The sequence below is a fragment of the Anarhichas minor genome, unplaced genomic scaffold (genome assembly GCF_050575085.1).
Source record: "Anarhichas minor isolate MPS153535 unplaced genomic scaffold, ASM5057508v1 ptg000027l, whole genome shotgun sequence".
Classification (NCBI taxonomy): domain Eukaryota; kingdom Metazoa; phylum Chordata; class Actinopteri; order Perciformes; family Anarhichadidae; genus Anarhichas; species Anarhichas minor.
The window spans coordinates 21834573-21848920 of record NW_027466473.1 but is presented as its reverse complement, the minus strand read 5'-3'; the positions used below and the strand labels follow the sequence as shown (position 1 = coordinate 21848920).

General features: G+C 42.0%; 1 protein-coding gene across 1 annotated transcript in view; it reads right to left on the bottom strand.

Moving 5' to 3' along the window:
• Positions 1 to 14348, bottom strand: part of fstl4 (follistatin-like 4) — a 158770-nt gene that overhangs the window by 51815 nt on the left and 92607 nt on the right. Inside the window, exon 4 of the mRNA XM_076102694.1 lies at positions 1548 to 1738. Coding sequence (XP_075958809.1) covers positions 1548 to 1738 — 191 coding nt within the window. The remainder of the gene's footprint in view (positions 1 to 1547; positions 1739 to 14348) is intronic.

The window sequence follows — 14348 nt, the reverse complement described above, 5'->3', positions numbered from 1 at the left end:
CATTTACGAGCCCTCTCTTCCACTTTAGTGGTGCGTCTTCCCCCGGGAGCCATCTTTGAAGAGGTAATGTTTGGCAGCTTTAGTGAGATAAACAGGAGGCTGAGCTTCTGCTCAATAACTCCAGTTGCACTATATTCTGTTAAAGATGTATTTTTTGTAAGAGTTAAAAATATTGACCGTATGAAATTTAAAAAAAGCCGATTGCTTGAATATTATAGAGCAGTTTTAAAGTAAAAAAAGAAGAAGAAAGTTTTGAGTTTGTTTTTAGGCCGGAATGTTACAAGGTGCTGTAATGTAAATCCAACGTTTAATTCTTTGGGCTATGCTTTTAAAGCCCCTTAAATAAAGCCCCCGTGCACGGTCCTCTCCCCCGATTGATTCTGCACGGAGCTGCACTTGTGACGTGGCAGATAAGGGGATGTGACACACTTGTTTCCTCCTCTCGCTGCCTACAGCAGACTGCAGTCATGTGTTCACTGACGCACTGATGTGTCTTTGGGCATTTGAGTAAAATATTTCAGACCCAAAATACAGAGCTTTACCCTCTGAGACCATCTGTGACAATAGAGGGATCCCAGAAGGGAGACATTCTGGATGGATGACTGGAAATCATCTTTGAATTCCTTTGGTCCTTAAAAGCATTATGTCTGTGAAGCTGTATTCATGAATTCCTAAGGATAAGAATGTCCTATCTACAGATTTCCTGGCAACATGTCAGCATTAGTAATTGCCAGCTGTAATTGATCAAAATCTTTTGTTGGATCTTGTAGTGCAGCTCTGTCAGAGAGGGATTTTATTTTTCATTTCTGCAGCTAGAACTAGGCCAAAAATCACTCAATCTGTGTTCATTTTAAAAGGGGACAAAGCGGGTTGCCATTCACAACCGCGGAGATATAACAGGAGATGGATTACTGTGGCATTTTTGAGACTATATTTAGTTTCACTTATTAATCATCAGCTGCTATTCAGTGGCATCATAAAGCCATTCTCTTTCCATTCCCACATAACGAGAAAGAGCTACAGCACATTCAGATTGTTGGAGATTAAGACCGCAGAGCATTTGCCAATTCACTCATCTGGTTGCAGTCCGCTGTCGGCAGTGACACTAACACGGTTCACTGCATTCTGGCAGAAGTCACTGAGACCAAAGCATTGGTTGGGAGGAGTCTAATTAACACCCATCTCTGATGCCCATTTCCAGATACCAGATGATGCCTGCAACAATTCAATTCCCTCGCCCTGCAAATGCCAATGCCAATCCTTTCTACTGTTTCCCACCAGGGTCTGATGGGAAGATAACCTCGGTAAACGTCTTTTAATGTTAAACAAGATTAATTGCATGTTTGAGCCACGTGTCACTCACTCTACTGTATAGTTTAAACCACGTGGTCTTAACCCTCTGAACCCCAGAGCCTGTGGGCTGGTTTGAAAAAGCATGTTTTCTATATTTTATTACAGTTCAAGGAACTTTCCGACATTCCGATGTTGAACCCATCATGTGTGACGAACGCTTCCGTCAGGAAAAGCAGCCAAAGCTCGACACCCACCTTCTCCAGCTCATCACCGACGAGCCGTCCGTCCTCGTCTGTGTCCAGGTATTTGAACATAGTGTCCACCAGCGCTCGCTTCTCCTCCATGTCTCTCTGCTGGTTCTGCTCTCCAGTTTTCAGCGCTTTGGGCTGCATATCCAGCATCATGCTCTTCAGCCTGTTGTACTCTGACATGGTGCATGCGTTGCCTGCGGGAGCAAACACACAGATATGGAAGAAAAGACATTTGTTTAACCTCAATTATACAAGCCGAAGCCTTTGGATCGTTTCTCTAAATTGGATTTAATGTGTTGGCGTGTTTTTATAGAGGGAGGAGAGGAAAAAGAGTGCAAGAGAGATAAATAATGTGTGTATTTGTGCATGCATGTGTGTGTCCTAGAGTGTTTATTCATTTAAAAGTGTTAGTTTTTTGTTTGCATAATTTGTCCGACAGCTTTTAGGTGCAGGGGGGGGGGGGGGCAATTAATTACAAGTAATCCTTGAATCCACATAAAAACAAACGGTAAACATTTAGACCCTCTCAAGCTCCTGTTCCTCCTCTACGCTATGTGATTAGAGCTCAAGTCTCAAACACGACTAGGCGTCGATCTGCTGATTTTCTGCAAGGCTTTGCCTGATGGAGATGTGCAGAGGAAACGAGAGACCACAAATGAATCACGGACGGCACTCAGCATTTTTTTCTTCACACTTTAAATCAATAATTATGCAAAACACGTCCGTGCCATGCTGTGAGGGACTTGATACTAATGGAGAGCAGAGAAGCAGCTTTTCCTCTTCTTTCCCATCATGTCCCACCTTTCCTTTAGTATTACCCGAGTCTGATGACAGCATGAGAGATGCTGGCAGGAGGGTACGAGGCCCACGTGCAAGTCAGGAGCATGGTGACGAGAACAAATTGTAAAAAGAAAACCTCTCCCATATGAATAACTCATGAGGCGACGTCCCTGCCCGATCACTGCAGAGCAGGAGACCCCCCTCTGAGAGCACTCAGGAATGGATCTCATGGCCTAATCTCCTCCGACAACGCAAAAAATATCAAAGTTGACAAATGCAAAATGAGGGGACAGGACGGGCCTAAAAGAAGGACTCTCGAAGTTTAGTCCCAGCATCTCATTTTGGTTTTGAAACTGGTAGCAGTGGGGAGTGCTGAGCATATCCACAGTTGTTTAGCACTGTAACTGTCCACAGACCAATCGGTGATGTAACAGTGACTACGTCCACTTCCTATATACAGTATATGGGCTAAAGTGAAGAAAAAAACACGACTTGTTTTTATTACACGTACTGCTATACATCTATACAAACTGGCATTCTGTCTAAAATCAAGAAAGAAAAAAAGAAAATGAGACCGTCCTGAGTAAAAGAAAGGGATAGTGGTTTGTCCAAACAGCTGGAAACCTTCAGATGGGTGACAAAATCCCCCAGAACAACTAGAATGTGTCTTTTCTAAACTTTCTAAACGCCTACAATCTCACGTGGGTCATTTTGGAAGGTAGTGACATGTGACCTGCTTTGTCTTTCGGTACGAGGCCTTGCTGAGCTCTCTCAAATCAAGCTCCTTTGTAGCTGTGTGGGATGTATTAAAGATGAGAACGTTGTTCTACATTGAACTTATTGTTAACAAATACTATGAAAAGACCAAACATCAAATGAGTCTCTCGCTCAATATTTCCTGATTTGCCTTTTGTTTCTGACACTCATTGGTTACAAAGACATACATTTGGGTTATAAATATATCGTAATATTTTTAATAAAGGCCAAATAACATCCTAAAACAGTTGGGCATTGTAGTTTTTAGGAAATGCCACTCAAACAGGTGTAAATTATTTCTTTATGTGAGACTATTTTCAGCTGCCCTAGTTTATTGTTTTTTTCTAAAGAGTCAGAAGAAAATTTCAAGGCCGTTTGAACACAAATGTTTCGGCCATCCCTGCTTTGATGAATAGCATACCGGAGGGAGGGACAGTGCATATGACATTATGAGACTGGACTTCTTTATATGAGGTTAGGAGGGCCTGTAATTTGTAGTACTCTGACTTGGTAATCAAGTACATCCATCAAAGTGTTTGGATGTTTTGCTTGGTGGCGGAGCTCAAACCCAGGAAACAGCAAGTAATGAGAGGAAGTCATCAATCAAATAAATCTCAGTTATCTGGGAGGTTTGAATAATATTTGACATGTCCTTAACGTCACACATGAATACACATGCAAAGACAAAAACCAAAGAAACCCAGAATGTCACACACCGGTCTCAACACTGGCTGCGTATTACAATACGAAGACTTACACACCCCCACCACTAAGACAATGTGCAGGCTGTCAAGTCAAGGTCTTGGCTAAATCCCTGTTCAATGTTATTCCTGCGGGGGGGAATGAGGCGTGAGATGGATCAGACATGAGGGATCATCACCTAGCTGTCATCCCGGTCCCTGCTCTGGAAGGACAGAAACAAATTTACACCCTCAGGCTGATTTGCATCTCGTCATATATGGAGAGAACAATCCTCTCTTTGCTCAGCCCCAGTACCTCTATACGGAGGGGAAAATATCATGAAAAGATATTTCATATATACACGTTATTAAAGAAAAAAAAAATGTAAGGCAATTTTAAGACTTATGTAGGAGGAGACATAATCCGCCAATGTTGCTGCACTGACACAGGCCGGAACGGATTGTTGTTATAACTATTCAACACAAACTGTTGAAAAAACTGTTCAAAATAATGTCGAACATGATATATGTCGTGTTGCAGAGATATCTACTGAAACGAACAGGCTACCTGTCCTGTCTTGTAATACTACGTCTACATAGAGAGGTGAGACTGATCGCTTCCAGTCCTCATGAGAGGACAAAGAAGTGTTGTTTTGTATTGTATTGTAGTGTCATTTATTGGATTAAAGGGGTCGACAGCCTAAAACGGAGCAGAATGTGGTTATTGTTGTTTTCTTCTCTCCTTTCTTAATTAGTCTAATCATTAAATTAAATGAATTAAATTGTATTTATTAATTTAAATATAAATATTACATTTTATTTCATTTTTTTTTCTATATTTTGTATATTTTGTAATATTGTTATAATCCCTCTCCAAGACTTCATCTCCGCCATGGCAGGTGGATTACTCAGTGAATGAGCTGGATCTAGGGCCATAGTGGAGGTCAACGTGAGAGTGTGTAGGTGGAGGGAAAAACGGGTAGAGAGAAGATGGATGGAGGAATAAATAAAAGATGAGAGAGAGAGAAGCGTGAGTGAGAACGTACAAGGAGTGAACCCGAAGAAATGAGGTGAAGTTATTGCACATTTATGTATTCATGTCCTAACTGTGGTGTCTTTCTGAAAAATAAAAAAAGAAGAAAAGGATCCAAAACGAGAAAACTACTCATATTTTTGTTTTGTCCTCAAAACCACCAGGAGATGAATTTACCGGGACAATGGCGGCTCTGTGAGAGGGGCCTTCGGCGGTAAGCTGTAGCACAAACCCCAGCGCCGGGTCTGAACTGTATAACGGGTGCAACAGAACAGTTTGCTGATCCGGCGGGAGGGTTCGCACTGGCTCAATTTGTGTTACGACGGCCCCGCTAACTGAAGGTTTGTCTTCCGCAGCTGACCAGCTGACCAATAAACAAACCATGAAAACGTAAACAGACGGTACAGCCACCGGTTAGTGGAACAGTAAGTACAAGATAAGCCGACGGCACACACAAAGATCAGAAAAAAGCACTGTTATTTTGACCGGCTGTCAGAGTTTCAGCAATGTGCTAGAATTTTGCGTTTTCTTGCCCCGGTGTTAGTAAGTAGTTTACTTTTTTATTTCATAACCGATGACTGTAAACGTAGCTTGTATGGACCCAGAGGTGAAATGCTGCCCCGGTTTTTCTTTGGAGGAAGTGTTTATATCTTATTCATTGCACCTGTAATGCCCTCTTCCTACACCTTCTATTCTCTGGGCATGATGAGAAAGTGAATGTTACACCTGGATGTTACAGTGAATCACGCTCTCTTTCGTTGCCGCTGTGAACGTCCTTTGATTCAGTCTCTTTCTATTCTGCTGAGCACAGCAGCTGCTGCAGTGGCAGAGAAATATCGGTCTGTATTACAGTGCATCCACCGCTGACTCTAACACTGTTTTATTGTTCTAGAGGGAACCAGACTCTTTATTGCCCGTTTGAAATGTTAGCTGCTTAAGTGAGTGATCCGAAGCTGCTCGCACCATGGACGCCCAATGTCCCGGAGACGGAGCTCCTCTTCCGCCGCTCGGAGCATCCTCCGAGCTCACGCTTTATAAATGTCAGCCAGGGGAAAACAAACAGCGGGAGAAACAACCAGAGAAGAACGTCTCTGTAACGCTAAAGGGAACGGTTTGTATGAGAGGACAAAAAGTCGTTTAAAGGGTACAATCTCTCAAGGTAAAAAAAATGTGTGGATGTGTGGATGTGAAACCAAGTATGTCAACGTGACTTTTTTTTCAATGAATAAAGTCTACCACAAAAAATGTAAAGAGAATGTGCTACAGAGACGTAACTACAGAATGTGCTACAGAGACGTATCTACAGAATGTGCTACAGAGACGTATCTACAGAATGTGCTGCAGAGACCTATCTACAGAATGTGCTACAGAGACGTATCTACAGAATGTGCTACAGAGACGTAACTACAGAATGTACTACAGAGACGTAACTACAGAATGTGCTACAGAGACGTATCTACAGAATGTGCTACAGAGACGTAACTACAGAATGTGCTACAGAGACGTATCTACAGAATGTGCTGCAGAGACCTATCTACAGAATGTGCTACAGAGACGTATCTACAGAATGTGCTACAGAGACGTAACTACAGAATGTACTACAGAGACGTAACTACAGAATGTGCTACAGAGACGTATCTACAGAATGTGCTACAGAGACGTATCTACAGAATGTGCTGCAGAGACCTATCTACAGAATGTGCTACAGAGACGTATCTACAGAATGTGCTACAGAGACGTAACTACAGAATGTGCTACAGAGACGTATCTACAGAATGTGCTACAGAGACGTATCTACAGAATGTGCTGCAGAGACCTATCTACAGAATGTGCTACAGAGACGTATCTACAGAATGTGCTACAGAGACGTAACTACAGAATGTACTACAGAGACGTAACTACAGAATGTGCTACAGAGACGTATCTACAGAATGTGCTGCAGAGACCTATCTACAGAATGTGCTACAGAGACGTATCTACAGAATGTGCTACAGAGACGTAACTACAGAATGTACTACAGAGACGTAACTACAGAATGTGCTACAGAGACGTATCTACAGAATGTGCTACAGAGACGTAACTACAGAATGTGCTACAGAGACGTAACTACAGAATGTGCTACAGAGACGTAACTACAGAATGTGCTACAGAGACGTAACTACAGAATGTACTACAGAGACGTAACTACAGGATGTACTACAGAGACGTAACTACAGAATGTGCTACAGAGACGTAACTACAGAATGTGCTACAGAGACGTATCTACAGAATGTACTACAGAGACGTAACTACAGACTGTACTACAGAGATGTAACTACAGAATGTACTACAGAGACGTAACTACAGAATGTACTACAGAGATGTAACTACAGAATGTACTACAGAGACGTAACTACAGAATGTACTACAGAGATGTAACTACAGAATGTACTACAGAGATGTAACTACAGAATGTACTAGACTATTTGAGAGTAAATTCCCTTCATTTTTTCTCTTAACTTTTAATTACCAAAGGTGTCTTCATTCTCACTCACGATGCACTAAGTGCAATTTTCTTAGTTGAGTTTGATTTCTGCATATTTATAAATCTGACTTGCCTATTCATATTTTATTTTGAAGAACTACAGTTGACAGCAAGGCTCCAGAATAACTGTTTTCTTTTACCACTACCACATCTATCTAGCTATTTGTTATCAAACTGGGTATTCTAATGTTCCAATCCGTAAACAAACTGAAATGATGAGCCTTTAAAACAAGTAAGAGTTCATCTCAATGCACAAATATCTTAAGTGTTAGAACCATAACCTGATAAAAAGGCATTTCTTATTAGCAGGACCGTGTGCTACTAAGGCATCACAACTAATTTGTTGCTAGTCTGCTGTAAACTCGCCAGAACAATTACTTCAGAATTCCAGCGGAGGAAGTCAAACGGTACAAAGCAGTCATGCAACCTTTCAAATTCAGATGTGTGTGAATGAAAGAAGCTGTACTTCTTGGTTGAGTTCTTGGCTCTGACTGAAACGCTGGAGGAAGTGAGAGGGGGAGTCCACGGCATCAATGCTTCAGAAGATGAAACCTCCCTGCGATGCCCTCCAGGATGTAAGAAGTGCTCCGCGTTAAATTTATGTCTGCCTGACCTCCTCCAGCTCAAATGATGGGATTATTTCCCGCCATGCCATCTGTGTGCCGCTAATACGCGATGGTGATAGACCTCCCTTCCACATAATTATGAATATGATGGACACTCTTTGCTCCTCAGGGTGGCAAGGTCTAAGAGGGGCTGAGCCAATCTTGGAAGGTTGACACAAGTCACAGGAGAGCCTCGTATCGTAATCACTGCTGGCAGCTGTTTAAATCGGCTTACTGTGAGCTTCATTGTCCATCCAGGATGTCTTCAAAACACTTAAACCTGTAACTTTCTCCATCTCAATGTACACCGCTGTTTAAAAAGTTAAACTTGCACTTTGTATGACAAGTGAGAAAGACAAGAAACTGAAAATACTAAAGGTCAATGATTAATAAAATCACATAACCCTCCAAATATTAGCAGAAAATGTGTGAATTCAGTTCATTGAAACAACACGAGTACCGACAGAAAATTGGCAACAATGTCAATGATGGATTAACTGGTGCTTTATAAAGCAGAGAAGCTTTACTCTACCAGACTACTGGTTGGGCAAAATAAACAATCTGAGAATTAATTTTGAGTTCTTGGAGCTTGTGTGACGGACTAAACGAGTGATGAAATAAAGAGAAAAGAAATTCAAGTTAATCCTTCGCTGCATCCTAACAATGTAGGCCAGATAATGTAGCAGCATTTATTAGAGCAAATTAAGGTAGCATTCGACAGAGGAACGTCCCCCTGGTGTATCCGAGTAGCGTGTGAGATATTCTGCGGGGAAGTGTAATAAAAAAAACCCACAGACATATATTTCCATATATACAAAAAAAAAAACATTGCACGAAACCAACCAGCCATTATTCGAAAACAGCTTGCACAGCATCCAACCACAAAGAGTAGCAGGAGGAGGTGGAGGGGATGTGCAGCACTTGGGTCAACAGCAGCAGCATGAATGATCAGCAGAGAGAGAGAGAGTGTAAGCTGTCGAGTTATTAAGACCTCACCGACTGTTTGACTGTGGCTGGGGGTCGGAGGAGCCCGCCGATAGCATCAGCTGTGAGCTGACAGTGAGTACGATATCGTGGTCAGAGTGATGGGCTGAACGACATTCCTGCTTCCTAAATGAATATCCCAAATGGGACTGTTCTTGGGAACTTGTTATTGATAGCGTGAGCAGTAATCCCGCGTCAAAAGCAGTAAAAATGTGATGAGTCACGGTTTAAAGTGACTCCAACACATTTCTCAGCTAATACATAACTCCCGTCGATTCAAAACGACGTCTCTAGATTGTAGAGTACGGGCGAAGCGGCCTGCCAGCTTGCCTCACCATACATTCAGCGGAGTGGATCAGCGTGTGCTCGGGAAGCCTTATCAGAGTCTGTGCAGCTTGGCGCCGACTAAATGAGAAACCCCGTCGCAACACCAAGGCTATTGGCAAAGCGGTGAAGGAGAAATAGTACAGTAGCATTCACTCCCCGGCCCGCCTGTCTATCTGCAAGCCTGTCGTCTAGAACCGCCTTCTCAAACTGCACATCAGCACTATGCACATCAGCCCTATATCTCTGTCTCCATCTCTCTCTGGATCCGACTCTCTTTCACTCTTAGTTACTCGGCCTCACAGAGAATCCCGTCAGTGTAACTTACATGCAGAGTTTAGTAGCAACATTGGGCTCCAACGACGGCACTTTGGACGAAGTTCCCTCCGAACCACGTAAATACTTAGTATTATAAAAAGGACTGCCGTCATTGTTATTGCCGACACTGCTGCTGTTCTTTTATTAACTAGCGTTGTGACAAAGCCTGCTGAGGCCCCCGTTTCAATACAGTGTCAATACATTTCACACTTTTCTTTTTTCCCCTTAGAGTGTTAATGATCACAATATTAGTGGTTGTCATACTGCAGCTGATTTACTCAGCAGGTACAGCTGTTCTTTTAAAATAACTTGTAATTACTCACCTAATTAGCATGACATGCGCTGCATGGAGGCTGTATTGGTTATGCCCACGATGTAGAAATTATTTTCAACTCATTGTACAAGATATCATATTTGAAGTTTCATGTGGCGTATTGTTCACAGTGTGGCCTCCAAAGAGAAGCCACAGAGGCTGGGACTCAAAGAGCTGAGAGGGCTGGTTTCAAAGCAGCACGCCCCCAACAGATGAATACATAGGAATGAAACATCAGCATCGCACTTTATATTTAATAACTACTTTAGTCTCCATGCATCGGGTGGCTCTTTGGCTCTAATAAGATTGAACGCACACCTTGTTAGGTGTTCCAACACAAAAGCATGTGTAAAACTTCTGGGTGAGGCGTTTGAAGTCACAGTGTAGTTTGCTCTCTTTGAAACAGCAGAAAACTTTTAGATTTATCTGACAAAGTGATGCTACATGGACTCAGGAGTCTGATGTATTTAAACAGATTCGCGTAAAACTTTATTAGGCAAACATCATGAGATTTTGGTGATGTACGTGGTGACATTGGTTGAGATGGGACATGGAACATTAACAAACCCATTTAAACATCATGAAGAGAAAACGGATTTCCTCTATTTTTCATGAGAAAAAGAATGAAGATATTCGGTCTCGGCCTTCATTTGCTTCATCCACACTGGACATTTTGCCAGCTATTTCCTGCAGAATTGACAATGCCATAACCGCAGTCAATGCAATTTATTATTTTCTGCTTTACATTCTTCATGCTCAATAACACAATATGTGGTTTCTCACAAACTGCTGTTGTCCGCTCAAACAGCAAATTGCCTCCTACCTGCATGCGGTTTTGGCAGTAATAGCAACAGAGTACTGCCTAATGGATACTCAAGTGGCCCTCGGAGTCATGAACTATATAACGACCTGTCGGACCCATAAAACAAATAATAACAGAGTTTTTTCAGTGCCAGGTCAACAACAATAATAGAAAGAATAATCAGACCCAAAATATAAATACAGATGCACTGGCACCCTCGGCCCCGGTGAAGCGGATTTGGCGAAAGAAACTAATTACCAAGCCTGCACTCTAGCTAATAGATTGAGACTGGGAACAAGCTCAGGCGTTGATTACATTTTTAGCATCCATCCTCTTCTCTCTCCCACACCTGCGGTGTAAATTACAGTAATCTGGAGGCCTTTCACAGCCGTCGCTGAGGCCTGCAAGCTGCTGCCGGATGATCCCAAGAGTATACAGCTTGAAATTGCCTGGGTGTGGGGACCGGAGGGGACGGAGCCGCCTCGGGTTGTATGCGGCCCAACTGAACCACACTGACAACAGAGAACCCAGGACCAACATCCTACATTACACTGCCCAAATACTGCAGTGACCTTGACGGGGAAAGTTTCACAGAATGGAAGATTTTAAGTAACTCAAAGTGGGAGGTAGACTTAAACAAGCAAACTCTTAACTCTCGCTGTACGTTTCCATCCACAGGGATGTTGCATTTTGAACATATGACAAATTTAGCATTGTTTCCCTGAACAGAAAGTCAATGGGGTTTTTCCCAACTCTGTGGCAAACACAAGTTCATGAGACACATTTTGTTAAACAAGGAAATCGTCACAAATTAAGACGCAAAAGTAAAATGCTAACATTAGGCTATAAACACAATAAACTCATATAAGCGTGAGTATACACACCGAGGCTGTAAAAGTGGACTGATCGGTGTGATGTCGTTTTGTCTTTTTTAGCAACTGCTTTAGCAACACAAGTTTAAAAATTCACAAGAGCGGTTTGTACTGCAGTATTTCACATCGCATAACTTGATTGAATGTGCATATGTTGTCTCCCTTACATGGATGTTATGTAGTTCAATGCATTGCTGGATTCACCTGTGCAGTCCATGACAAATTTGCAATTAATCAAATTATCAAAACCAATTGACATGCAGTGAACCTTTGCGCCACCCCCGGGGCTGTTGTCGGCTTCACTTCAGTTGCATGCAAATGTCATGCTAATCAACTAAGGATGGAGGCGAAGGACTCCGGGCATGGGTTTGTTCTTCATCGCCCTCACTATCCCATCATCAAGTACTTGCAAATGAGACCAGTTCAACACATGTCATGTCTCTGCCACAAGCTGATGACACAGCAAGCAGCTCAAATTGTTAACTGCGACATGACGTGACTAAAGCACAAAAGCATTTCAACAGAATTCTGAGGATACCGGAGGACCAAAAAGTTGCAGCAAGTAAAAGCTCTCCTCAGAGTTTCAGTGGGAGTGATCAAGCAGTTGGCAGGTGTTAGTCTTTTCTTTTCTTTCACATATGTTCAGATCAGTGATGCAGAGTTCTGACACTTGGAAAACAACAAAAAAAAGAAAGAAGAGGAAGACAGAGCTGTACGCTGAGAACACGGCTCTTATTCTTTCTTCTCAGTCAAAGAGAAGAAAGGTTCATCCCTTTTATCTGAGGGTCTTATCTTTCATCTTGATTCTGTCTGAGCGTGTGCCTTAAGAAGACTCTTCATCTTTCATTCTTTTTTTTTTTGTTCTTCTCTATAGGTCACAACTTTGCTTCAGTGGCAAAGGCTGAAGTGTTTTGCGTGGGAGTCTGAGAGGAGACTTGTTCTCTGCATGAAGGTTGCAGCTTCAACATCTCACTATACAGTACATCAACCGCTGCTGGAAGTGCAACAAACCCTGAACACTGAGGTGTAATATCATTCATACATCTAATTGTTTTCTGTTTTTAATATCTTTGTCAAAGTGTGGAAAGCTCCGGCTGGTTGGGGGCTCATGGGAGATCTTCCTGAGAGAGATGGATGGATGTTCCCTTGGCCACAGCCATGATTTCTCATCCATTCATCCCTTTAGTTGGGAATATATTTTCTGGTTAACCCCAATCTTTGCTTTACTCGCCAGCGGCTGGAGGCAGCACGTCACGCCAGGCGAAACATTAAAAGGAATGAAAGAGAAACAGCAGTCTGTACATTGCAGTGCTGAGTGAAATGCTAATTGAATAATGCTATCACATATTTCAGTCAAATTGGCTGCATACAAGAAGCGTGTGATTTTTCTTTAATTTCAACCAAATTTCATCCCATCAATGCATAAAAAGGGATATTAATTTAGTCTCTGATGTTTTCCCGAGATGAATCGGTCGTCATTACTTTTCTCTACAATCATGCAACAGCAATGGTGTTTTCATTACCATTAGACGAAGCAAACATAGCGAGCTAATTTCAACTTTGACGACGGCCCGCAATTATAATGAGTATATTTCCCCCTGAGGTAATGAGAGACAATGCAATCAGTTGATAATGTGGCCATTTATTTCCCTCCCAATAATTACAGTAGTCATTTACTTGTTGGTGCATAAAGGTTAATATATTTTGTCCCCTCTTAAAGTCATTACTATGGCCTTTGGGGGACAGTTGATTGCTACACATTGTTCAGGTTTTCTGTATCAGCGCTGCACATTAAGGTAATTGTGAGTATGTTGGTGTGTTGCATTTTACTGTTTGATGTGCTGTCATATTGTACTTTATCAAATCTTGTCAGTAAAAATAATTGTACCCTTTGGCTCAGTCCAGCGAGTCGACCTTAACCACTGACATGATATGCTTCTATAACAGGTCTGTTTCGATAACGCTGTGTCCTAAAAAAAACATGTTGGTATTCAACTTATTTGATTCAGCAATTGCATTTTAGATGTAATGCTTCCCAGATAAGGTTTTCAATAACTCAACTAAGCACATATTTGTATTGAGCCATTGGAATGTTAAAACGCTTCTGTACAGTAAAACTCCCAACAGTTGTTGAGATGAGTATTGAAGTTGTTAGATTTTCAAAATCACAAATCCAATTCCTTTCTGCCTAATGACTTACCATATTCACCATATTGTGCTCCATGTCCCATTTTTTTTTCAGGGAAAAGAAAATGGATAAATCAAACAGAACAAGAAGTCAGAGCCCATTTGATTGCACTGCACATCAAATGGTTTGCCCCAAGGTACATTGGCAGCAGTGGACCGATATTGACTCATTAGAGGTTTACAACTGGAGTCCTTCTCTCTGCCAGCAAGTATAAATAGTAGTAGAGCAGGCCATTAAGCAGAAAACAGAACTAATGAAGGGGGAAATTAACAAAACACAAACAAATAACACGTGTATTTCCCTGCCTGGCCTCTGTTCATATGGCTTTCCTGTTTCCTGCACGTCGCCTCCTCAGTTCACTTTGTGGAGCTATCTGGGTCACACACATCTACCACCTTTGAGGGAAGTCATCAAACCAAACGCAAAAAGAAATACAAGAAATGTGTTTTGTCAAAGTTGCCATTAATAATGAGGTGACCTGGATGAATGATGAGTTGTCTGACCTTTCAGCCTCCAGCATATTTATAGAAATGACCGCAGTACAAACGTAAAACAGGTACATTTATCATCAGTGGTGCGTATAAAAAACAACACATCTACCACATTTCAACTCTGTGTCCCTTCA